We start from the raw sequence: 25864 nt of genomic DNA on the forward strand, positions 1-25864 counted from the left end.
CAAACTTCAATTAGAGATGAGTAGGGAGATGCACAACGCTCCGGTTTTAGGCGATACCAAAAGCATGGCGCTAAATCGTAGTGGCGAGTCCGGGAGTAGGATTTCGTGATCATCGCCTCTGTCGATGTTACAGGTTTCGCGTAGCCGCGCGGGTCATGATCATCGTTCCAGCCGATATTGCAGTCAGCGATATGCAAAATAAACTTATATTTTCAATACAACGTTCCATGTTCATACATCATTTATTAACTTATAAATAATGTGAGGAATTTGAGCCTGAATCTGGAAGCTAAAACAGAAGAATATTCCAGGTAATGTTGAGGCACAAAGTTGATTAACAATTTCAATAGGGTAAGCATCGACATTTGTTCATATATACTTTTCAACTGCGTAACATTACTTTTTCATAGCATCTTTCTCCTCTACTTGCTTTGCTTCCTACCATTTCTCCTGAGCAGCAAACCATTTCATCTCGCTCATGGAGGATAGATATCGACAACGGGAGTGTCGTCCGGATTGTTCATGTCTAAACGACAACTACAAAAATAATAATGAAATTGTGATTGTAATCGTAATACTTTATTAAAATTAATATGAACGTTGCTAACCTTCAAAGTAACTATTGGATTTCGTGGCCGGCGCCGAGAATATATAATGATATAGCCAATCTCCGTGTATATACAGGGTGTTCGTTATGAAACGCTCTGTAATAACATCGTTGCATTCCTTGTCAAATTCTAAAGAATACGTGTATTTTCATTTTTTATTTCATATATCAAAATTTCGATATAATCAAGGTTGAAATTGCAGTAATGCGACCAATCAGAACGTGTTTAAAGGGAGCGTAGATGACGTCAAGGAATGTAACAGTGTTACTACAGTGCGTTTCATAACGAATACCCTGTACAAATATATATACATACGTATATTTTTATATACAACAGAGATATGCATGCCTTGCTCGACAAAAGTACTGTTGCAAGCGCCGCAGGCGGCATTATCGGGAAACCCTACTGGAACCGTATTTTTGTCCCAGTATTGGTTATAAGCTACAACGTGATGAGGATAGGGAAGTGCTCAGACCTGAAGGTCGATTATGTAACTCAAATGTAGTGAAAATACGAAAAGTGAGTAGCTGTTAGCCAATCGCGTGTTAGGTTCAAAAGAAGACAAGCACAGCGATTGGCTAACAGCTATTCACTTTTCGTATTTTCACTACATTTAAGATACACAATCCACCCTCTGTATACAAGACCGTGCTCACAACGCTCACGACCTTCCTTCCTTCTTTTCCTTATGGCTGACTCTTCCAATGAGGAGATGTGCCAGAACGCTCACGACCAGTGACGGATCAAATGATACACCACGGCCAAGATAGTACAAAGAGGGTCAAATATTATGGGATTTTGTGTCTGGTAGTTGGAGGTAAAAGAAGCGCGCACAATAACCGACATCTTGGTTGTAACGGTAATTATATTTCTGTTATGAAACACACACAGATGGTTGAAACTTACCAGTGGAATATACAGTCCAACAGAAAGCGCAATGAATGTAACAAAAGAAAGAAACTAATAATATTCTGAAAGTACATATTTGAAAATTTATATTATAAATTATATTCATATTACATTAGGGATCTGGAGTTCTAATAAAAGTATTTACTTTAAATATATAGATTGTCAATACGACAACTTAAATTATAAAATTGTGCTTAGCTATGAAAAGTATATACTGTAATCATACATACGGTATTAACGCATGTCTGAGGTAGTAAGGGAAAGCAATTGGGATAATTCGTTATGTAAAATTCTGACGTTTAATTTCTTTCTTAAGTGCATACATGAAATACTTTCACTAGCATTCATTCGTCATACAATTCAATAAAAAATCATCATCATTATGATTACATATATGAATAACATTTTGACAATATTATTTAAACATTAAAAATGTAAAACAATTACTCGCTCTCTGACAATAAAGTAAAGCACCTAGGACAATAAAGTGAAAAATCAAAAATGGTGACAGTATAAAGGATTAAGAAAAAAAATTCTAATCTAATTAACAAACTGCAATTATTATAACAGACAAAAAGCCTAATTGCAAATTAAAAAGAGATTTAAATATATCTCTTGATCTCGACTTTATAACGAACTCACTGAATCTTTCAACTTTTTTTTCGAATTTCAAATATACGTCATCAATTTTGGTAATATTCATTTTTATTTCCTGATTTTTTTTTAAATTTCTTCCTTCACTTTTTGAGAATTGATCCAAGAAATATGAAAATACCATTTCAAATATTTTTCTCTCCACAGGCGATCAATCTCTATATACTCGCGCACGGACCAGCCATGGGAATTTGTCCATTAAAATTCGAATCAATTATATTAATTAAAACATTAATTATACTCTCAATTGCAAAATATGAACACAACGAACGAATATATATCGAGCACTATGAGGACTTATATAAAATCCTATTATCTGACGATGTATATATAAGTAAACTAACGGTAAATAACTAATACACCAGAATCTTTTTTTTCAGAAGTATTAAACGCACTGCCGAACGCTTAAGAATCTCTTTCGATGAAAAAGATCATCAATTTTGGAAAAAATGTTTTACCTTTCCATAATTTTCGTTATTGTACCATTTGAATTCCACAAATAAATCGATTCATAAATTATCTCAATAACTACTCCTCGGTTCCGACATAATAATTTTACTTTTGTTCTAAAATCTTCAAACAACAACAAACGCGCAGGTGTGCGAAATTTTATCTAATTTCTTAATTCGTTTTTCTTCTTTTACTTATATGGTAAAAGAATGTAAGTTTCGCTCTGCTAACCGTAAAGTTACTAAGCTTAATAATTTGCGTCGATATCAAGAGAACTTATATACATTTCACTCTGTTATTTCATTTTTTTTTATAAAATATGTCTATATATACAGGCATATTTTATAAAAGACGACAACGTAATGGCTACCGTTTACGATATTATAAAATAAGTCTCCACAGGGTTAATACCCATAATTCTCTTTAAGCTCGTAAATACGATTATTCGTTTTCAGGAGAATTAGGAAAATGTTTTTAATTATTCTATATAACGATAGGAAGTAAGTGCAAATCGACGATTCTTTTTAATAATTAAGTCGGTGGTTTTTTCGTCGATTTGCATACTACCTAGAGATCCTGCTACCTCAACCAATGTAGGAAATACATATGGTTCAGACTTCGACATTCAAGAGGTATCTTATAACAATTTCAGTTCTTTAAGGTCTTCTGTTCTTCAGTCAAATACACAAGCTAAAACTCTCACCAAACAGTCTCCGATACGTGCACATGCTTTTTGTCCTTGGCTGGCACACTCTTTTCGTCTGTTACGTTTATTTTCCTCACGTTCCTTTTTTCCAGGTTTGGAGGTTTTCCATTTGGTGATACCAGAAAGATTTGTGCCAGCTCTTGGTACACTTGAGATCCTAGATAATGGACCATTGACTGGAATTTTTTCTTCGGTGTGACCAAGAATTCTACCCACAAGAAATGCTGACTCTTCGCTGGTTAGGATTCCACTTGCCATAGGGCCTTCAATGAACTCTCTATCATTCATAAGAGGGTATCGAACACTGTACCAGACCTCTTCAGGTAACGAAGCTCTCTTATTAAATGCTGTTGGGTCTAATCCACGCCTTCGACATTCTGATGCTGCCCATCTTTCCAGGGCTGCGAAGAGAGTGCCCTCATGTGCTAATCGAAGACTGTCTCTACATGCTAAATCAGCTACTTCTTTGGAACTGAGATCTTCAAAGCACTCCTGACACAAGACTGTTGCAGGATCAGAGTCTATGATGGATATACATGCTGATAGGAGTCCAGAACAGGCTTCAGCTGAAACCAGACAATGAAATTGTAAGACTTTAGACTCATGTTAAATTCCTAACCAGTCACAATAGCGATATTGGATATACGTATAGGGTGAGATATTGTTCAATATTTGTTAGTGACTAATTAGTTGCCCTATGACTATACTGATAGAACGATAAGATCGGTACCTTCATGATTAATCTATCATTCATTACACATAACTAATACACAATGAATAAAATAAATATGTTAATGAATAAATCACAGATTCGATATTCATAACTTACCAATTTCACCGACATCGTCCCCAGGTGCAGGTGGCGCGGTAGGCGTTCCAGGAGGTTTCACCGTTTCAAGATTTCCTGCATATAGTCCGAGTCCTTGATAGACTTCAAGGACAGTTGAAGAGTCCAAATTAGCCTCCAAGAATTTGACAGAAAGTCGAGCAAGTTCAGGGCATAAGTATTGATGTGCCGCATCCAGGGTAGCCCTAGCAGTAGTTACGGATTGAAAATTCACCGGCTCATCATGTAGGTATCTAAAAATGAGATAAAATAGAACGTCCAAGGTCAATAGGTATCTCAAATTTCATATTGGCACTCAAGTCAGTACAGGTGCAACGGCGGAATGGGCCTCGTGACGCCTTTGACCCTTATGAGAATTTCCATTAACGATAATGGATAACGCAACGATTGATAAAAAGATCCACAGATACGCGATCACGCCAAGTACAGCGACGTTCATTAATTTCTCAAACCCGTCAGAATCACACGGCATGATTCTAAGCACGCGGAAAGATTTGGTTCCAGGAAAAAAAAGCATGTTGCACTCTGAACTGCAATGTGGATGAGAGTTTCGACGTGCACTGTTCACTACGATCTAATACAATGCTCATTGATACCTTTGAATCTCAGAAGTTTAATATGAATGAATAATGAGGACGGATTTTACTACGTCGCAATTTTCATTCTATAATTCTACTTGGATTTAAAATACCTGGACCTGCCTGAAGTACCTCCTTAAGAACTTCACGACCAGGAACTACCCTGCCTCCCACTCAATAACTAAAAAAGAACCAGTGACCTACCTCAACAAATGATCAAAGGCCCGTTTCTCAATATGCTGAAGTTTAACTGTTGGTGGGGGATCAGTGGGAGCCGGTGAGAGCGGGCCTAGAAGCATGGCCCGAAACCACTCCGATCTTTGGGCGAGTCGCTGTCTTTCGATGCGGTACCTCCAGGTATCACCAGGTATACCGACCTTTGTTTAACCAAACCAAAAATCTCTCAGTACAGATAAAGAGCGAATAATATATAATTGAGCTTGAGGCGAGATAGATCACCTTATACTATCATACATTTCTTTTATTAATTTTTATTTTAAAAAATGATTGTGCCTGCTATAATCTTTTTTAGGATCAAGATACAAACATACCTCAAGCATCACCATATCAAAAGGATGGCTTCCTGACATCTTTTCCTCGCCCGGTATCAGTGCTACTTGAGACATATCGAAATCTTTGCAGTGATTCTTAGGTATGATGAGCCTGGGTCTAGGATGATTCCTATATCGCAGACCCTCGCGGATCTTGTCCTTATCCCGTGCTCGTTCCAACTCAGTGCGAGGGCATTGCAAGCTGTCGCCTATGGATAAGAGAAAGAATAGATATTTAACAAAAAGTATTTTTCCAAAAACTTTCACCCTGATCGAGAATCCATACGACTTTTATTTAAGCAGTGTGTCGGCAATGTATATACATAACTAGCCATACAAGGGTTTGGCAATGTATATAATAGATATAATGTCCATATAATAGATAGCGCTTAGCTGCTTGCTTATTGATTTAATGTGGAGATAAAGTGCCAACACTGCGAGTCGGTACAGGAGTGCCTTTGAATGAAGCATTAATTTTGAAAAATTATTTCTGCACTACCTCTTGCTTATAAATTGCATATTGTCAAGTGTCAATTGACAATTAATACGCGTAAGGTAACGGCAAATAGGTCCTTCACCTTGCATCTTTTGCAATTGTGACATCCTGAGTTGTACATGTTACAATTATTGCGATGAATAAACTGGACCTTGGCGATTAACTGTCTATGTCAAAACGCACCTTATAAATGGTTGGATTAAAAAAGGAAAATTAAATTAAGCAAAACGATTTTCAAAATTCTATAAAACTCATCAATTAACATATAAAGTTAATTGAGCGCGTATTATTTGATTTACTTGAACACTCGCAACGGAACATGATGGCCAAAATATTTCATCCATTTGAATAACAGCAGATAAGTCATTTTGCTAACATTAATCGATAATTAATAATTTTCTTTGGTTCTCAGGGCAAATATTCTCACAGGTGTATCTGGGTCCATATACTGGATGTCTATTGTATGATAAAATTCAATAATCCTTCGGATGTGAATGTATCATGAACTAAGTTATTCCTGATGCCATATGTTGAGATAATTCATTTCTTCAATGTTCCTACAATTTTTTTTCAATATTTTGAGAGATCATTTTAAACCAAAAGTCCTAATCTTTGAATTAATCAAGGGTATGCCAGACGCATGATAATTTTAATTCCTTCAAGACAATCATCCATCACCCCAGCATACAGTAAAGCGCCGGATACATTTTTTTATTTTTGAAAAATCTGCAACCGATAACACGAAATGATCGAAGAGTTTGACAAAGCCTAATTACAGTGACTAATTAGGTTCGGATGGCCGTTTTTGTACGCAACACAGAAGCAAATAATGATGATCACAAGCAAAACAGAAAATAACTAAAGTCTTCGAGCTGTGGTATAAAATTTAAAAAAAAAGATTTTCCTTGGATAATTCTTTCAGAACACTGAAGCAGATCTAACCCTCAAGTAATTATCAACAATGAAATTAAACAAGTTTTACAATAAAATACGCACCATCTATCGTGACAGTCATCGTAGTGCCCTAATTATTTATTATTCGGGTAATCAAGAATTCCAGTTTGAAACTCGACAATGTTCTTGCCCCTGTAAGTCTAAAACGGAGCACCCTACACTTTTGTCACAACGTAAATCTTTTCCTAATAATATTTAAAATGATAATTTTAAATCAAATCATGTATTTCTTTCTTTTTGTTTTTTTATAAATAAAAAATATAATGTATTCAAAACACCGGCAAAGTCTGCTTTTGAATGAGCATATACTGTAACGCGTAGTACTCACTCCCGCGAGTACTCTTCACCGACTGACTGACTAACTGACTGACTGACAAACTGGCTAACACCAACACAAGGAACCCTCGGATCGATTAGACTGACTCCATCCAGTGAGTCAGATTCTCATAGAAATTCTCGTATAAATATTATATGTCGTGTTGCCGGTTTAAAGTTGTGGTTTTATCGCGTGCAATATTACGTTTGTTTATCAATATTGCCAGTAGAAATGCATCTGAGAAGAAGAGTGGCTAAGATTTATTATAGAATAGGGGAGTGTAGACATTCTCAATACATCGAAGCGACGAATGACAAAGGTTGTCAAGCACTTGAAAATTTTTGGTTATTTACAGTTGAAGAAATTTGAGTATCGTTGCTCTAGAAATTTAACCCCCTTTATGGGTTTCTATCTTTATGCAGGATATTCGTCACATTGACAGACCACAGTGTAGACTGTGCTATGATATACTCTGATAGACGTCAATACTCCAAGTAAGAATTATATTTTCGAAAATCACTGGAAACGATTCGTTAAATAAAAGTATAAAATGCTCGTAATGTTATCAAAGGTAAAGAAAGTTATGTATAAAAATCTTATGTAATAACCATAGCGATAACCTATTTTATATTTTACCCTTTGTTCCAGCACGCCTTACGACTAGCCAAACCCCCATATTGGATTTAGTACAGAAATTTTAAAAATGTTAAAAAATAAACAAGTGGAGGGTTCCACGAACGACTGGAGTGTCCTGAAATTTGTTTGGTAACGATTCGAGATTAAATACCTAAACTCCCTCCAAGAGTTACGAGATTTATGATGATAAATATTGTAGCATAGGCAAAGTGCTGGACAGTGCTAATGATCCAGCCAATGAAGAGTCGCCCATCTTTATAATAGGTTGAAGGTGTTAACAACGATTTCTATAAAACCATTGAAAATCTGAAGGCTGGTAGCGCGAGTCGCCTCCAATGATGAAAAAAAGAACGTCCATTTGTTAAATAGATATTTGACCAACTCTGTGCGCAAATTTCAACCAACATGTATACTTTTTACAGACAGCCTGGAAGTTCGATGAGTTGCAAGTGAAGAAAAAGTGAAGAGCAAAATGAGAGAGATGGCTACTAGGGAGCGAACGGCTACTTTACTATAAAATGTTACTTCTAATTTGAGCAAACTCCGTTGAGAATCTTAACGTCGTATGTCCGTTAATTAATGGAGCTGCGTGGTCCGGGGTCATTTAATTCAATTAAAGTTTAATTTACGTCAATTCCCAGGATCCGACCTCTAATCGCTTATACCTATTATGGTACAGGGAATGTATACAATTTGATGCAAACCTTTTGGAGGTTTTTTTTGCAAGTACTACAAGAATAAGGCGTACCAAGTATATTTTTCACTACTTTGACTGTCGACATAGAAGGAAATGTCGTAATTCCGAAAATCTTCGTTTTTATTATAAACTAACCGTATAGGTGTTAATTCTATTTTAAATGTATTGGGATATTTAGTGGTTACGTGTCTCAACATATGAGTCATAGCAGATTCTATAAGTTAAAGGCGGACAACAAGTACACTCATACCGGTACGCATCTTGTTACCGATAAAACGAACAAGAAATATGTATACAATATAAGAAAGGATAAGAATACTCATACATAGCAAAATCTATCACTAAGCAGGTGTGTAGGTGCGTGCGTACTGAAACATAGCTACTAGTACTATAACTATAAACACTGTTACTCTCCGGTTTATGGAAAAATTAATTGTTACAATCGAGGTCGGTGAAATCCGCAAGAGTTTCTGGCAATTCGCAGGACGTGATTCAACACATCCTGCTAATTCTGCAATTGGCTAGAAAATCCGAAATTCTATCTTGTAATTAGTTAATTAATCAATTAAGTAAAGTTACTACTCGAGAATTGCGAAAAGAGTTACATGTACTCTTAATTTTTTCTCCTTATACGTTTCTGCGAAAAAGTTAAGTTTTTTTTACTTTTTTTTTTCTTTACATCTTTACCACACAGTCACCTGGTTGTATTGATTTGGAAATGTATTACTGTCGATGCTTTAGAGAATTTCCTGCTTCACGTATAAAGGCGATCTCCACATTCAGCGATATTTTTATTGTCACGTGTACGACTTTCTGTAATTGTATAATGTTGGTACGTGCGCTGTTGCCGATAGTCAGTCGACTTCTCGTGACGTGGAAGAAGAAAAAAAAGATTATTGACAAAAAGGTGATCTATGAATTTATGTAAAAAAAAAACGGTCCGGAGACATGTCACGTAAGACGCAGTGAACTGGTAAAAACTAAGTACGTTTAACCATGTGATGTATGTCTATATACACACGTATAGGTATATTGAATTGCGACACTTATGGAAAAATTGAAGGATACATAATACAGTAGATTGACATAGAATATTTTTGCTAAGGCAAAGAAGCATAGTGCAATACAAATTTTGTAAGGTTATTCTAATGGGATGAAACTATTGAAAAACGTGAAAGTATCACTCTTCGAGATACATTAGTTTTTATTGAAAAACGAGGGTACTTGGAGATACGTATTTTTTAAAAGTACAGTGTTTGACAGAGGCAAATTCTTTGGTAAAATAATTCTTACAATTTTAATAATAAAATATTTTTACTTTATTTTTCGCGAGGGAAAAGCGATAAAGTATATTCAATTAAAAAGATTGACGTATTCGAAACGCTTGAAACGTGACATTTCTAAATATTCTTTTTTTTCTAACACTGTATATTCTCCAACTAAAAATAGTTTAGGCTTTGACGATAGAGTAAACATCAATACAGTTTATAAGGAAATTAATGGGTGAAAGAAAAAAAAATACAAATCGAATTGGCGAGACGACGTGATCATTCATTGACGATTTCTTGCGATTGGGGTAAACCAGGCATATCGGCTCGCGCGATCTACCCATCCGTGTTGAACGTGACTTTCGTATAATACAACTCGTACTACACATTTAAGTAGTCTGTAAAAATTCGCGTAAAAAGACAGTGGCTAATTCTTGTTAGGATTAAAAAAGAAAAACAAACAACGGAAACAACAGTTGCACGATACAATTGAACGTATACCGTTCCGAGAGGAACATGTATGAAACCAAAAAAAAATGTAAAAAAGGATAAATGAAGAGATTGTCCAAAAATTCTAGTGAGTCATTTTTTTCGTGTTACGATACTCGGCTAATCAAAAACCGTGACCCCGATAGATTAGATTTTCAGCGAAAAAATTGACGAAACTTTCTATGCGGACTAACAAGAAAATAAAAAATTTAATATTCCGTTGTTCTATACCAATAACTTTTTTTTTCGTCAAAAACTAAAAATTTCCTTATATAGCAAGGATAGCAGGTAGTTCTCAGGAAGATTAGTCTTTTTAAGAGACTAACGGAATTATCAGGTACGGACATCGTAACACGAATTTTTATGACACTTGAAAAGTTGTCTTAAGATTGCAAGAAGATCTGAATTAATTGCTAATCCGGGTCTACATTCCTTGGCATATAACCCCGTATTTTCTTTTCATCAAACTTGCCCTTATTTTCTGCATACACGTGTATATATGAAATTCTAAAAAAAAATTTTTCTTTGAAAATATTTTTTTTCTTCCATGCATAATCTCGTATCTTCTCATTACCATATATATATGTACTAGAGTATGTATAATAAATACATATATTGTATGTATATATATCTCAATGCTACTAGGTCTGGGTCAACAGGCCCGTATAATAAGTACACACTCCACATTATTCCCTTCTGTACCCTTGTATACATATAACCGATGCAAGGGTCCACTTCACGGAATACAATGTTTCAATAAAGAAGGCAAAATTGTCCTGGGTAAAATTTTCACGATTTGCCCAATTGAATTAATTGGACTAACAGAATGTAAAACCACCCCTAGTTCCGAAGGACTAAATTAAATCATCATAACAGACAGTTTTAACCGTGATAGTTGGAACCATCAGTACCGATAAACAAAGCGACAGAGTACAAAAACACTTGTCACTCATTATGTAGTAACATAAAAGGTAAATGGTTTAAATATATGCATGAAAATAAATAATAGTAATTTTTGACTATGAATGAAATACGAACGAGGCTTAGCAAGAACCACGAGGATGATCGGGCCCAAAAATGTATTCCCATTGTAATCAGCTCATACGGTATGTCACGTGAAATTCCACATGTCGTGCATATGCATACGTATAAGGTATAGGTTTTGTATATCTGCACAAAAGTACCATGAACTCGGCTAGAAAAAATGGCATTGAAGGAAACTAAAAAGGATGTAAATGGTGCATAAAAAATATTTTTGATAATGTCAATCCGTTAATAAAGCCTTAAACGAGGTAGATACTTTTTTTTTGATATATTTTTTCGGACTGAAGTTGTCACTTGAAATATATTGAAAAAATTCTCTCTTTTTTTGTGTGTGTTTCCACAAGAGGATTTTCAAACCGTCTTTACAATGCATCGATTGTTCTATCGAAATGACCTTATTATCGCCTTCAAGAAAAGACAAGAGCACGGTTAAAGATGCAGAATTTATACAAATGCAGAAAACAATGGGCTGTGACGTGTCTTGGCCAGCCATATATGACAGATGCCTGATACAATGAGATATGTGCGAAAATTATCCTAGTACGGAATTCACGCCTTTGTAAGCATATGTGGACGTACGTGGTATAGCATAGGTTCAAGAATCCTTGGTATTAATGGATCAAGGACTAAGCATTAATTCTATGTAGATCGAATGGTAGTCGGTAAAATGTACGTATAAATATACAAATATGGAATAAATGAAATATGTATTTTTTAGGTGAAATTTTTAGTAGGAATAATAGAAAGTGGTGGTTGTGCAATTTTGAAATTTTCTCACCTCACACATTATTATTTATGTATTAAGTATCGTTAAATCACAATAATATCAACGGAGTTACGAATTTATTAAATAATCGTTGTATCCCTTATTATACGATATGCGTAACACTTGCACTTCCATTCTCATATGGATTACGAATTGATCGACGATTAATAATTCACGGTTATTAATAACGTTTATTCCTATGTACATTACAAGAAAAAAAAATATTCAATTAAATCACCAACTCTGTTCACAGTGGAAAGTTCTTATTGGCAATGAACGAAACTGCCGCAGAAAGTGATACAGTTTTGTCGGTCTGGTAAGACTCACACATCCGTTTGAACGAGCGCTATGTCGAAACGAGTATAGATCTACAATGTGTTTCAGAAATACACAGTGAAAAGGCTTAAAATGACGAGGAACGTAGAATTTTTAAATTTTGAAGACGGCTCAAAATATTTTTCTAATTTCACGAACAATATTTTGGTGCCAGTTGGGTCAGTATTTTTTTTTTTTCGTACATAACAAAACCATAAATTCCGGGGAAGATGTCTGCCGATAAAAAGAAAGGACGAAATAAACGTACGAGAGAAGCCGTGACGGAGACAGAAAGTAGGATAAAAAGAAACAGCAAAAGGAGATAAGAATAGGACAAAAAACTGGAAACAAGAAACGCGTTCCATTTATGAATCAGTCGTTACGTCACGGAAGACGGCGCGAAGACGGTTATTGACTATTTTCTTTTCCTCTTTTTTCCTCATATTTTTTTTGCACGAGACACATCACCCATAAGAAACGTCCTTGATAAAGACGGACGATAGCAATAGCACTGGTGATACGACGGCGGTGGAATTTGAAAATTTTCTCAGAAATTCTGGACGTCGGTGGGCAATGTGGAAAAGTCAGTCTACAATTCGCGATAGAACTAACTAAGGTAATTTTCCAAGTTTGCAATACTGGCACTGTCGTGTATACACGTAACATGCTGAAACGTAGCAGTAATTTGTCACTAGGTATCGCGCCATGTATATATATATATATATACAGACATACATACGTAATAAGTTCGAATAGTTATTCATTTGAAGTAGAAGAAATTGAAAATACTCATAAGTCAATTCAAGTGTATCGACCTGTACAGTGTGTAACGATGAGATTATTGTTATCGTACAATTTCGTGGTTCCTAAAAAAAATGTATTATACAATATACATATATCAATATCCAGGGTTTCATATTTTGACACATAACTAAGCATTTAAAAGTTTTGCCTAATTCGAAAAACACGATCGTACTGATTCAGAGATGTTTTTACTGTCAATCATAGTAAGTCTACGAATTCCTTTTGGACTTTTGACAGATCAAAAACAATGAAATCTCTAGCAACCCACATATGGCTCTTCGTACAATTTTTCTTTACAAATTATGCACGTGCGAGATTTTGCAATAAATTATATTTAATTTTTCTATTTTAATATATATTTCGAAAATTTTATCGAGATCCACGTGTGATTTGTTAAAGATTGAATTGTTTGCGAACTGTCAAAAAAAAATCACGTGGAACTCACAGCCCTGTAGTAACTTTAAGGTTACTTGTTTGACAGCTGTACATGTATGAGTGTCTTATGACATCTTAAACCTTCAAAATGAATGTAATACTGAGACACATGCATATAACTGTTCATGAAACGACCAAAAAGTTGGACTTATCTTAAATCTATTTTTAACATTCGCAATTTTCAACGTACCTAATCCATCTTATCAATTATCTTCGATGTTAGATATGTACATATATATATATATATAAACTAAATCTAATGATTTTACATTAAGTATCGTTCTTATAGATATCCGTATTATCTAATACACCATATGCATATTCGGTGCATAGTAATAAAGAGATTTCTTGGCTGTATAGATTTCCAAGTATTTATATAGCTTATACTCAAATTCTTGTGTTTATTAAACAGATGAATTTCTAAGGACCTTGGTCCGTTGCATAGTAGTACCTTCCTGTATTTAATTAGTCACACTGTGAGTTTCAATTGTGTGTACCGAACGTGCTGTATCGCTAATATTCAGTCTAGGATATTGCGTCTGACCTATCTTTGAGTAAACTGTGATTTGTGAATAGGCACGTGATTAAAGGACCCTTTTTGTTCGAGTAGCTCCAAACTTAGAGACGCTTATGATTTTACCCAAAACAAAATACCAATAATAACCTTACACACACTGACGCTAAGAAAATTAACGAAAAATAAAAAAAACAGTTAGCACCCACATAACTGCACAAGGCAGTTACCACATAGGTAGCATAATAAATTTTGTTATAATTTTTATTCCAACTCATTGTTAACTCGAGTGCTCTAGTTTCCAGTTATACTTTAATAGTGTTAACGCGAAGAACCAGTTTCGATAAGAAATGTTAATTACCGCAAATGATCGACCATTATCAATGTATCATAGTGCAGATAGACCAATATGACATATTAAGCATTGAACGGTAACACATATATCGCACTTGCTGATAACCCGTTACTTAATTCATATTTTTAAAAATACCGTTCAAATATTTATTGTCATTAGTGTTATCAAAAGTTGCTATAAAGAACTCCAAATTTTTTTCTCCAAAAATTCACTATTTTTCACTATCATTCGCTGTCTCACTCTCGTGCTGTGACTCTTGACATTAAAACTGTCATTCAAATACATTCGACCTCACTCAAAGTGCATTCGCGAAATCTACATACGTGCATACGTACATAAATTACATATGATCAATACCTGAGCGAAGCTACAGTCTGATATTACGATCTACAATTTCTATCGTGCTGGTAGCTCGCAGACCAGCCCTTGACTGACGACAACAAGGGTTGGCCAACCCTGATGCGCAAAATCCAAGCTGGTTATAACGGGTGTCTCATAGGATTGCTCAACAGCAGCAACCATCCGCGTGGAAATGACTACCCTAACGTTGCGCGGTTACCGGAACTTGGCATCGATCTGAATATACCAAACAGTACATACGTGCACATAAGTATATTGGCACATACGTGGAGGCCTCTAAAGTGAAATCATAGGAAAACCCCAAAGTAAAGAATCTGCACACAATCATATATGTATACATACATAGACGAATTAGAGAGCTCGACAAAGAAAAGTATAATAATAACAAATCGCAACGACAAGTTCATGGAAATAATTGTACGCGCGAAATGTTATTGTACAAATACGAAGAAAGTATAAATATTAATAAAATTATTTCGAGAACGTGTTTTCCATTTTTTCTGAAAAAAATTAATAATCCAATAGCACAGTACTTGTATACGTCAGCGTCGTATTTCGCGCCCTGTCGCGGAAGTGATACCAATAATAAAATATCGACGAATATCGATCGGCACGTAACACGATCATCGATTCGAACTGCATGACAAGAGTGAATCGATGATTTGCCGAATGATAGATGAAATAACGGACCGCGAGATAAATGATTAATCGTCCTGATGAGTGATGGTGGATACGATAACGGAAGCGGGTCGGGATTGTTGCGTCAATGAAGGATTCGAGTTTTGAATGATCCAGACGTACGATTGGCGAGTGGGGTGAGGAAATTGAATAAAGAGAAGATGGAGGGGTAAGGAAATAAACGGAAGACAAGGACGTGTGAAATTAAAAGAAAAAAAAAAATCGTCATATAACGTTACGAGAGTCTATTTAAGTGTGGAGCATTTGATGGCGGAATTACGCGCTGCCATCTTACGCCTTTATATGACTTTGTATTATTCTACCATCCAAGTAAATATGCTTAGCCCGACTACCGACATGATTAAGGTGCGATTAGGTAGACCTACACTTTTAATCATAGGCATGTGTATATATATATATATATATATATATATATATATATATATATATATTCGAGTGCACATTAAACACTAGCAAACATTTGCTTATTTCGCGGCACGTCTTTTCATTTATTTTTTTTATTTACCACAGTCCTTCCAGTCGGCTTAGTTTAATTTACATTGCTTTTGTCGGACTGTTTTGGTTAATCAGTTGAAAAATATGGAATGATTGAAAAATCTTTCTATTCGGACGATATGAGCGGAGAATATGGTTGAAAAATTTTTTTGAAATTACAATTTTTTATCTCGTATACAATATACGTTACCTTGACTCGGCATCCATTAATCAGCCATATATGCACTTGAAAGATATCAGTACACACTGTGTTAATTATTGTCGGACCGATGAATAATACAATTTTTTTTCGACAAACACGCTTTCGTATTGTTCAATTAACAAGAAAACAGGGCGCCATTCGAGTGCACATTAAACACTAGCAAACATTTGCTTATTTCGCGGCACGTCTTTTCATTTATTTTTTTTATTTACCACAGTCCTTCCAGTCGGCTTAGTTTAATTTACATTGCTTTTGTCGGACTGTTTTGGTTAATCAGTTGAAAAATATGGAATGATTGAAAAATCTTTCTATTCGGACGATATGAGCGGAGAATATGGTTGAAAAATTTTTTTGAAATTACAATTTTTTATCTCGTATACAATATACGTTACCTTGACTCGGCATCCATTAATCAGCCATATATGCACTTGAAAGATATCAGTACACACTGTGTTAATTATTGTCGGACCGATGAATAATACAATTTTTTTTCGACAAACACGCTTTCGTATTGTTCAATTAACACGAAGATATAGACAGTCGTTCAGCGATGGATCATTAAATAAATAAATAAATAATCTTTTGGTATGTTGTTAATATTTATCCTCTTGGCGCTCTATACTCTTGGCATAATATTATACCGGGTGTCGCGTGTAGTTGTAACTTTTATACCTTCCTACTGATAAAAACTACGATACTCATTGGCCGATGAGCGGGCCTGCAATGAACATAATTCGCACTAAGGAAACCATGCTGCAGGGTATCGAAGCTAAACATAGCACGCGCCGCGACGCTGGCGCAGGCGCCGGGCGTCGTGTAGCCCTTTTAATATACCGCTGTACCAATATAGAGATTACGGCTGGGTTTAGCTAAGGAATTCGCAAAATGTCAGTAGCCCATGTGTCGAATACAATATTTGGTACACCCTATATATCAATGGGGATTTATTATACAACTAAGATATACATTACAGAGTAAAAGAATTTTTGAAAAGTCGTCAAGAAATTTTAACGATCTTAATTTTATATGTATTATAATTTAAATCGAATCGCTTAATCGATAATTTATATCGAAATATAATGGTTGTCGATATTACAGATTTTCAGATTAGAATTAGCCATGATTAGACCGGATAGACACGCCTGAAATGGTGCGTACGATTTGCGTTGAATGGCTATGAATGCAAGACTTGAAAATCGTTCGGTGTCGATGCACTTTGATAAATAATTACTACGTGATAAAATGCCATGGGATGTCTAATTGTTGCGGGATGCGTACACGAAGAATGCACGGTAGCTGATAAACTCTTCTAAGAATGTTTAAGATAAGACGTGGTAATAAGGATTCATTTCTATGTTGCAGTTATGTCTTCGACCATGAGAAGCGATTTGATAGCATATTGAATTGTGAGGGAATGGAATATTTCATTTTTATTTAAAACACAGTTTATAAATTCCTAAGCCATTGTGCACTTGTTGCACTGACATAACAGGTAAGAAGAATGTAAAGTAAAAACAGACAACTCTCTAGATGTACGTTACCTGAATAAATAAGATATTCAGGTACATATAAATTAACTTTATACTGAGACTTTAGTGAAAACAAAAGTATATAAAAAAATTTTGAAAATTATATATATCATGTACCTGATCAAAAACGAGCTGGAGTCGCGATCCGCGAGGAAGGTTTCCTGATGACTAAGGGATGAAAGCCCCAACCTCTGAGGCTACGCAATACCAGTTCTACGGTAACCATAGTGACACGAGGAGATCTGACTCTGACCTACATAGGAGGCTTTACGGTATAGCTTATGTATCATGGCGATTTTCCCTAAAACGTTCAATTTCTCTTTTGCCTTCTATGATGTTTGGTATCGATCCATAAGCACGCATGCGTGCTTGTATATATGTATATATACACAAAGAGACAGTCTCAATGAATCTAGGTCAACCTGCAATAGATTCGACTTTAAGCTACTAAGCCAAACTTACCCCAGGATCGATAAAAATTAATATGAATCTTGAATGTAGGTTAGCCCGCAGTAATCAGACGAAAAATGACGATGCATAATATTGCTGAAAGTAACGAAATAATTTAATGTTCACATTCATTCAATTCATCGCAGAAGCTATGAAAAACATACTTTGGTTATGTACGTAGTAATAAATTTGATTAAAAAAATTGAATCGAAAAAAAATAAATCGAAGGTTAAATATTCTGTGTGGGAGTTCAGCGAACCTGAACCGTGCTGTGTATGCAACACTCGAAGATTCCTGAGATATATTCGCGTTTGGAATTTCCAGTGTTCAAAAATAAATACTCGTAGAGCCACATGCACACGATGAGAGCAGTGGCCATCTTGTGTACACCCGGGGGTGAAAATAAATCCTTCCCGAATTTCGAAATTGACTGGGCGGCAGTTCACGTTGGAAAATCACATTATACACTAGACGAAGATCAAACATCAGGAAGCTCAGGATGTTTGGCTTATCTGTTATCGGTTGAACGCTGAGTATCCATAGACCCATGCTGAATCGCGTTATCACTCTATTAGTCATCTTGTGTGCTTGTGGGTTGCATCAAGGGACGAAGCCTGGCATCCCGACGCCTATGACCCGATTTTTAAATATGGATAATAACAAAGTCGATTTTTATCATATTTTCTAAAACTTTATGACGTAAATATCCATATATATGCAGTAGTGTACACACACATATATATATATATATATATATATATATATATATTCTGAAATGTTCATGTTAAATACGTGTCTACGGATTTAATCAAATTGGCCGTGAAGAACGTTTTAATTAAGATGAATGATTAATTATTTCTTTCTTCGTTTTCAAATGCTTTTTGTAACCAATCACCGATCGGTTAATTACCAACGAACAGTTAATGAGACTCACGACTAACTCGCTGATATTATCGCATCGTGACGAATTTTACTTAATGGATAATTAAGAGACTCTGCCATTACTTACCGAATTGTCGACCACGAATTTTTTTATAACACCAATTTATAAAGTTTAACATATTTTCGATTATCACTAAATCATCGTGAGAATTTCGCGTTGTTCCAACAGATTTAATAAGAAAGCGATTAACTATGTAATACCTAACTACACATCTCCATTAAGATCACTTTGATTTTTTATTAAATGAAAAAAAAATGAATTTCTTTAACACGAAATCTTCTATCGTTTCGCAGAATACCTGTGCAATAGTTTATGTCATCTTATATATCTACTGATCCAAGCAAAAAAGATAAACAAGTTACACACAGACACCTCGCAGTGCTACGCGCAAACCGACAATGAAACTGAATAATAATCGAGCGTGCGAATTGTATGTCGTGACGTTGTAGAAAAATAAATGTCAGAGAAAGACCTCTTCGTCCTGTAGTCCTTCAGAGTAATATAACTCCCATAATCAAAGTGATATGCATGTATATTTCGTAAAAACGCGATTCTACGGTTTGAGTAAAAAATCTCCAATAGGACTGACAAAACAAGCGGCAAAAAGGTAGGCTGCTGCGAGAAGCACGTCGTCTGGTCAGGGCCGGCCTTTCGCCGCGATTTATAATAGACGCATGAATAAATAGTCCTAATGGTAAGAATACAGTAAAATAGTTTTGAAGAATTTTCAAAAGTAAATGAGAGCCATTAGATTTATTAGATATGCGTTGGATGTTTGGATTGTGATTTTCTTTATCTTTTCTTGAATAGAACATACGTTTGCTGTTCAAAAAGTAACTAGACGTGATTATATGCCATTCAATAAGTTATACTTTGGGAACCATTTAACACTATGGCGATGGTCACTTTAGCATTGCGTTGTCGTTAATGGAAGTTTTTTTTTTACTTAAACCTGATGAAGTAACAGCATGAAACGTAATTCCGACTTGCAATTCGTTCCAGTCAACCGGACGCTATTGTATTACGCGTATAAAAATGGTACAGGACTTTTCAAACGGTTTCTACGAATCTTGGCAAGATTGTGTGAGTGTCGGGTTGAATAGTGCGGATCTTGTCTGGACGGTAGTGGTAATTAATTGTGATTTTTATAAGACTGATTGAGAAACCTTTATCAACTGAAAACTAGGACGGTTTGTTACGGTTGTAGAAGAATGATCAAAAAAGTTTAGACATTGAATATTGATGCCCAGGATTTTTGAAACATATATACAATTTTCAAGTTACCGCTCAACGTGGGTCTCGAACCCACGACCTTGAAATTAGGTTTCGTGTTATTACTTTTTTTTTAGTTTATTTCGTTTTAGCATTGAACGGTAACATAGTTCCATGCTTTACCGTCTGATCTAGCCGCGCCTATAGAAATTACGAGTATCCTTGCAAGTAATCACATACATTTTCCCAATAAATTTTAGAATAAATAAAATATACTTAAAACATTACATAAATGAATGACTGAACTATATTTAACATAAAACCAGCTTGTCGAGCGTTCGTAAACAAATATCAAATGTTTATTAACGATACACTAGTTTGTACATTGCTGGCAAACATGAATATCGAATAGAGATTAGGTGACCTCATTATTTCCCAATATTTTCTATCATTCAGGTCTCTGTTTCGGAGGTACGCTGATCACATACAGGTTATTAATGAATGCGCTACGCTTTGGCCAGCGCTTTGGCGTGCACTAAATCCTTTTTGATATTTAAAAAGCAGGCGCCATTACTGGCTTTTGTTTGACCACCAAAAACTACACACACTAAGCCGTTCTGCGCAGTATGTTGCCACAACTTGTCCACCCACTTGTTTACACTACTGAAAGTCTTCGTTAGACGTTCAGTCTCTAAATCTTCACCAGGGACCTGGACATGGCACAAAGTAAATGCGTGCTCCATTGCTATTTGAGATGCCCTGGTTACAGCACCCTTGCAGCTATCAGCCAGTACCAGACGCACCTGATCATTTGCATCGAAGTTCGTATCATCCATAACACTTAAGGACGACGTCTTCAGATACCTCGAGTACTCGTTCATAACATCATCACTGCCCACTATAGCTGCGCTCTTTTGATTCTTCGTAACATGGTTGAAGATTGATGTAGCGTACTTACGTAGCTCGGTTTTGTCTAATATTTTTTGGCCAGGTTGCTTGTGTGTACTCATCTTCAGTAACTCAAGATCACGTTGTCCAGTTAAGACAGCGTCTCCATAGTTTACGCTGTTGGCTAACTTCAGTTGGGCTAATTTCAGTGAAGCTTTGGCATCTTCCGATGAACAATGTCCTGCTTTACCCTGCTGGATAGCTTCACTTAAGAATTCTCTAGCTAAGACTTGCAGTTTGGTCTTTCTGTAGCGATCACCAGTTATATTAAAAATTACAGATGTATCGATTATGTACGGATGCATCATCTTTAACGTGTGCAAGTCTGAATTTAAACTTTGGCCCACTAGAATAGCGTCTGCCGGAAGTATAGTTTTCAATGTGTTTTGCACATCACTTAATGTTGTAGTCACATCCTCTAGCATCTTTTCAGTGATACCACTGAATCTTGTTAGATAATCTATAATTTTGTTCTCGGGCTTAACCAATGTGTCATAGAGTATCTATAATAGGATCAAAGATTAATTACAGTAATTAATGAATCATAAAAGATTAAATAGGTAAGTATAACAATCTGTATTAATGAATTCTACTTTTTTAAATCCTACTAGTAGGATACTTACTTTCATACTCTCGTCGACTAACGTTATCCTGGTAAGCTCCAGTAATCCTGTAGTCGTTCTGCACATTTCACAATCTAAACCATACATCGGTGACTTAGGTGTAGCTTCCACGTACATATCCTTTGTCATTATATAATCGTGATATCTGGAGAAATATAAATATTAACGTTACCTTAGAATGATTATAATCATCAAAATAAGAAATGGGATTTCGAATTACTTTGTAGCCAGTACGCCTGCCAAGGGCAAAGGATAATTTTCCTCTACTAGCTGCCACGGTGACAGAAGTAGCTGAGTCCTGGGGAACTTGTCTGTAACTGGAACATCTTTGTAGGCCTCCTCAGATAATTCTTTACCGTCTGAGGTTGTAGCCGGCTTCATAGGAAATACAGCTTTCAGAAGCTTCACTAGATCACCTGTCCTCTGAAGTGCAGCTTCAAGGGAACCAAATTCTGAAATTAACCATGTCACTAAAATCCAAAATAATTAATGAACATTTTGATTACTATTAACAAAATATTCAAGTTTCTACAGAATTACGTTTTATCAGTCTATCGCTCTGAGTTCCAGTGAGTGGTACTGCTGCTAATTCTTCAACTATTGAACCACCATAAGCTGCTGGTGTCACTAGTTCTAAGCGATGTTCTAGATTCGTAGTGATATTGGAAAACATTGACTCGTAAGCCATGAAGTGATATAGGGATAGTCCTTCTATGACCAGGACCACAGTATGAGATACCTTAGGAAATACAAAATAAACAATATTTGAAGTTTATTTGAAAAATGTATAATTCAGTTTAAAAAAATATAAAATTAAGATTTACCTTATTATATTTTTCCAGATGACACCATCGAGCTGGCAGGTATGGAGAGTGATGACCCAAAAGAGAATACATTAGCAGATGCTGTATATCACTTAGAAATATAGGAATTCTTTCCTCGCTCTTTAAATTAATACATAAACTGGCATTGTCACCAACAGCCTTTAAACGAAAGCGTGGTATAGCTTTGAGCTTGTTCGACCTTTCTCGAAGTTCCTGCTTCATTTTAATATATTCTTCTCCACTCAGTCGAGGCTTCTTGTTACTTAGTGAATCAGGCTCCTTGATAATGTCCAAGCTCTTTACATTCTCATTTTTTATAGATTCTGGATTGAGATCTTCCAATGGTCTACTACAAGGACGTTTTCTACTTGGACTCTCACCGTTTATAGTTCCACTACTGGAACTACTATCACTAGCATGTCCAATATCCATTTCCTGGTAACACCAAGAATACTCAGGTCATGTTATCTACCTAGTTCATAAAAAATCAGTTAAAAATTTACCTACAGCTTGTTTATGAGCTCTAGCTTCTCTATCCTTGTCGTTGAGTTTGGTAATTTCCAAAAGAGCAGCCATCTTCTTGCGTTTTTTTTCTATTCTCTGTAGTTGCTTTTCCGTGGGTGTCTTCATAATTTTCAACTACTTAGCAAATGTTCACAGCTGAAACCGTTTGTTCCTATAATAAATTATGGAAACTGTAAGCATCACTGAAAAAGATAACCTAAGCATTAGTACACTCACTCAATCCTCCAGGTAATTTTCAGAACAGGGATAATAGTACAGACATGCAAATTCAATACAGATATAAGAAAACATAATGTAAAAAATTAACCCAGTGATCCAGGGTCACCACAGTGACCTCGTGCATTTAGATCACAGGTCAACGGTGATACATGCAGACTTGAAAATATCGGGATGGTGTTTTGGTGTCCAGTTTGCTACAGTGACACGTTTCAGAAACATGTATTAAAGCTAAGTTTCCTTGGTCACCTACCATCTATTGTTACAAAAGTGTGCGATGACACTCGGTAAATTTAACTTCAAATGTTTCAGAAATATCAAAACATCCCAATATCATATTTCACAAAGCTGAATAAAACCACATGCTTACCATGTTGAAATAAATTGAGGTTACATTCCATCAAAATATGCCTTCAGCGCGCTTTAAAAACCGTTTACCATCATGAAGAAAACATTACATTAATCTCTACGGATTAACACCAAACCGTTAAGTTCCACTTTCCAAAATCATTAAATTCACTTAAACAGTTTCTAAAAGTATTGAACTATTTTGCATCCACAAAAAATTTCATTAGAAGTAATGAAATTGAAACGATCATAACCCACAATTCCTGAGCTCCGATAGTCGCCGTATACTGCTGTATACCAAAATACTCCACTGTACGGGAGGTTGCCTAGTTGAAGGGGCTTCATTCTGAATATGGAATTATGACAACACTTCAATTCATGAAATCACAGATAGTATTGTAATACGATTGACTGAGGTGAGAATATTTGAAAAGCTATAAAATAATACAAAATCGATTAATTTCCTGATGTTATAAAATCAACAATTCTACATAACAATTTGGAATATATTAGACTCAGCGATAAACATACTGCATTTCAGGTGATTCTAACACATTTCATAGACTAAATAAATTTAAAATTGTGAAACAAAGAAAAAACACGCGTCCTGTTTACATATTCATGCGGAAAAATTTCACACTAAATAATTCATCTTGTGAAAAACATCCAAATAACGTTGTATCACCTAATAACTCTTGTATAAGGTTTACAAATATTTCAGTGCATATAACGAGAATCCCAGAGTATACACGTGCGTATTTATATACATACGAAGGTGTGGGAACCAGAGAGATCCAATGTTCTGACTAGCCAATGAACTCTAGAGAAAGCTGAGAGTCAGAAAATAGACAGGCGCATCCTCCATTCGCCTAGATATACATTAGCGTGTACATATACATATGTATATGAGCATACGGTATAAGTGTATATTTCATATAATATAATATAAAATATATCTATAGTATAGACGCGTGCACATGTATATCAGCGGCCGAAGATCAAGAGAATCATAAAAACAGACACGATCTCTTTGTATTGAGTCTGCGTGACGCTTATACCACAAGAAAAGTTCATGGAGAAAACGATGATTTTTACATGCCGATGAAGTAAAGTATCTTAACCAAATGGCGGTACGAAATCTTGCGGAATTATAGGGACATCGACTATATATTTAATTGTTTCGTACGATTCTAACTAATGATGAAACTTGCTACAAAATTATGTTTGCTATACTATGATCAAACATGATTATTCGTTAGTATGCGAATAAAATGATCGTTTGCTAAATAAAAAGTGAAATAGAAATTTTCATATCAGTTAACTTACGATAAATAAGCTGTCCAAAAGTATCACCTGGATCATTTTAGTTAGACCTGCGTGTCTATAATTGGCTATATAATCTCATTGTTGTTAAGACGCTTCAGCTAACTCCTAGATTTCTACGTAGTTTAATTGCACTCGTCAGCCTATTAAAAAGTAATTAGTGTTAAACGCAAGATACGAGTCTTTGACTGCACTCACGAAACTTTTTCATATCGCCCATTGGAATTTCCAAATGAAATTCAAAGTAAAAAGTTACTGCGTTTCTATATAAAATCATACGCAAAAGTCATTTGATCCCCTACGGAGAAATAAAACACCCAAAGAATGAAGAAGAGACAGAGAAGATATTGTTACTCAAGTTTTATTTTAAAAGCTTTTTATACTCTATTAAATATCGCACGCCATACTTATTTCATTCTTTTTATATCGCACAGCTCAGACACAGTAGTTAATTCCTCAATTTGACGACAGATAACGTCGTCGCTCGTCAGAGATTATTAATTTAAAGAACGTCAAACTGCCAAAGATTTCTTAGAAATGGTAAGGCGAGAGTTTATTTATATTGTATCTCAACGATGGGACCAATCGTGAAAGGCTATCGACCCGTAATTTATTCGCCGTCTTAAAGTCTTTGGGTTCAGCTAGGCTAGGTTAGGTTAGGTTAGACTGGTTGGCTTCAGCTACAGTCTCGGAATAGTAATTCTCCAGATAATGTCCAATGAAGATGCAGTCGTATTTTCACCGTGGAGTCTTCCACGACGTAATTGACGATAAT

General features: G+C 35.5%; 2 protein-coding genes and 4 long non-coding RNA genes across 22 annotated transcripts; 3 read left to right on the top strand and 3 right to left on the bottom strand.

Moving 5' to 3' along the window:
- Positions 1–180: 180 nt before the first annotated feature.
- Positions 181–5422, top strand: LOC107274426. Of its 2 annotated transcripts, none has more exons than XR_001539448.2 (5): positions 181–311; positions 3420–3650; positions 3727–3914; positions 4181–5119; positions 5285–5422. It is a non-coding gene; the product is annotated as an uncharacterized LOC107274426 (long non-coding RNA). The 2 variants fall into 2 exon arrangements; XR_003061796.1 differs by lacking the exon at positions 181–311 and adding an exon at positions 833–1467.
- LOC107274427 lies at positions 197–792 on the bottom strand. 3 transcript variants are annotated; one of them, XR_001539451.2, is made up of 3 exons: positions 609–792; positions 443–537; positions 197–289 (listed from the first exon to the last, which is right to left on the bottom strand). It is a non-coding gene; the product is annotated as an uncharacterized LOC107274427 (long non-coding RNA). The 3 variants fall into 3 exon arrangements; XR_001539450.2 differs by having other exon boundaries at positions 220–289; positions 401–537; XR_001539449.2 differs by having other exon boundaries at positions 223–289; positions 380–537.
- Positions 1798–20428, bottom strand: LOC107274425 (BTB/POZ domain-containing protein 6-B). Of its 7 annotated transcripts, XM_025091662.1 has the most exons (6): positions 16634–16894; positions 16137–16229; positions 5304–5512; positions 4957–5129; positions 4157–4407; positions 1798–3893 (listed from the first exon to the last, which is right to left on the bottom strand). In XM_025091662.1, exons 2-6 carry the CDS (start codon positions 16147–16149, stop codon positions 3295–3297), a joined length of 1245 nt encoding a protein of 414 aa, XP_024947430.1. In that variant the 5' UTR covers positions 16150–16229; positions 16634–16894; the 3' UTR covers positions 1798–3294. The 7 variants fall into 7 exon arrangements, with proteins under 7 accessions (XP_024947430.1, XP_015609053.1, XP_024947431.1 ...); XM_015753567.2 differs by lacking the exons at positions 16137–16229; positions 16634–16894 and adding an exon at positions 19137–20428; XM_025091663.1 differs by lacking the exon at positions 16137–16229 and having other exon boundaries at positions 16541–16895.
- LOC107274429 lies at positions 7245–9180 on the top strand. The gene is made up of 2 exons (XR_001539452.2): positions 7245–7640; positions 7718–9180. It is a non-coding gene; the product is annotated as an uncharacterized LOC107274429 (long non-coding RNA).
- A 143-nt stretch (positions 20429–20571) lies between the features above and the next one.
- Positions 20572–23926, bottom strand: LOC107274423 (RNA exonuclease 5). Of its 8 annotated transcripts, none has more exons than XM_015753564.2 (7): positions 23789–23917; positions 23185–23384; positions 22678–23112; positions 22394–22592; positions 22074–22305; positions 21854–21998; positions 20572–21733 (listed from the first exon to the last, which is right to left on the bottom strand). In XM_015753564.2, the coding sequence occupies exons 2-7, from the start codon at positions 23305–23307 to the stop codon at positions 20789–20791; spliced, it is 2079 nt and encodes a 692-aa protein (XP_015609050.1). In that variant the 5' UTR covers positions 23308–23384; positions 23789–23917; the 3' UTR covers positions 20572–20788. The 8 variants fall into 8 exon arrangements, with proteins under 8 accessions (XP_015609050.1, XP_015609046.1, XP_015609045.1 ...); XM_015753560.2 differs by having other exon boundaries at positions 20620–21733; positions 22074–22323; positions 23185–23353; positions 23789–23926; XM_015753559.2 differs by having other exon boundaries at positions 20620–21733; positions 22074–22323.
- A 116-nt stretch (positions 23927–24042) lies between these two features.
- Positions 24043–25193, top strand: LOC112495364. Its single transcript, XR_003061797.1, has 3 exons — positions 24043–24182; positions 24488–24653; positions 24729–25193. It is a non-coding gene; the product is annotated as an uncharacterized LOC112495364 (long non-coding RNA).
- The last annotated feature ends 671 nt before the right edge of the window (positions 25194–25864 follow it).

This window comes from Cephus cinctus, unplaced genomic scaffold (genome assembly GCF_000341935.2).
Source record: "Cephus cinctus unplaced genomic scaffold, Ccin1 Ccin1_scaffold3082, whole genome shotgun sequence".
Lineage (NCBI taxonomy): Eukaryota > Metazoa > Arthropoda > Insecta > Hymenoptera > Cephidae > Cephus > Cephus cinctus.

Excerpts from the sequence above, each read along its gene's own strand:
- LOC107274425 (XM_015753567.2), bottom strand. The coding sequence starts at position 19,188 with ATGTTAAACTTTATAAATTGGTGTTATAAAAAAATTCGTGGTCGACAA. Across the intron at positions 4,408-4,956 it reads GCCTTTGATCATTTGTTGAG|ATACCTACATGATGAGCCGG; the intron begins GTAGGTCACTGG and ends TCTCATTTTTAG. Across the intron at positions 3,894-4,156 it reads GGACGATGTCGGTGAAATTG|CTGAAGCCTGTTCTGGACTC; the intron begins GTAAGTTATGAA and ends GTCTGGTTTCAG.
- LOC107274423 (XM_015753560.2), bottom strand. The coding sequence starts at position 23,307 with ATGAAGACACCCACGGAAAAGCAACTACAGAGAATAGAAAAAAAACGC. Across the intron at positions 22,593-22,677 it reads ATCTGGAAAAATATAATAAG|GTATCTCATACTGTGGTCCT; the intron begins GTAAATCTTAAT and ends GTATTTCCTAAG. Across the intron at positions 22,324-22,393 it reads GAGCGATAGACTGATAAAAC|TGACATGGTTAATTTCAGAA; the intron begins GTAATTCTGTAG and ends TTTGGATTTTAG.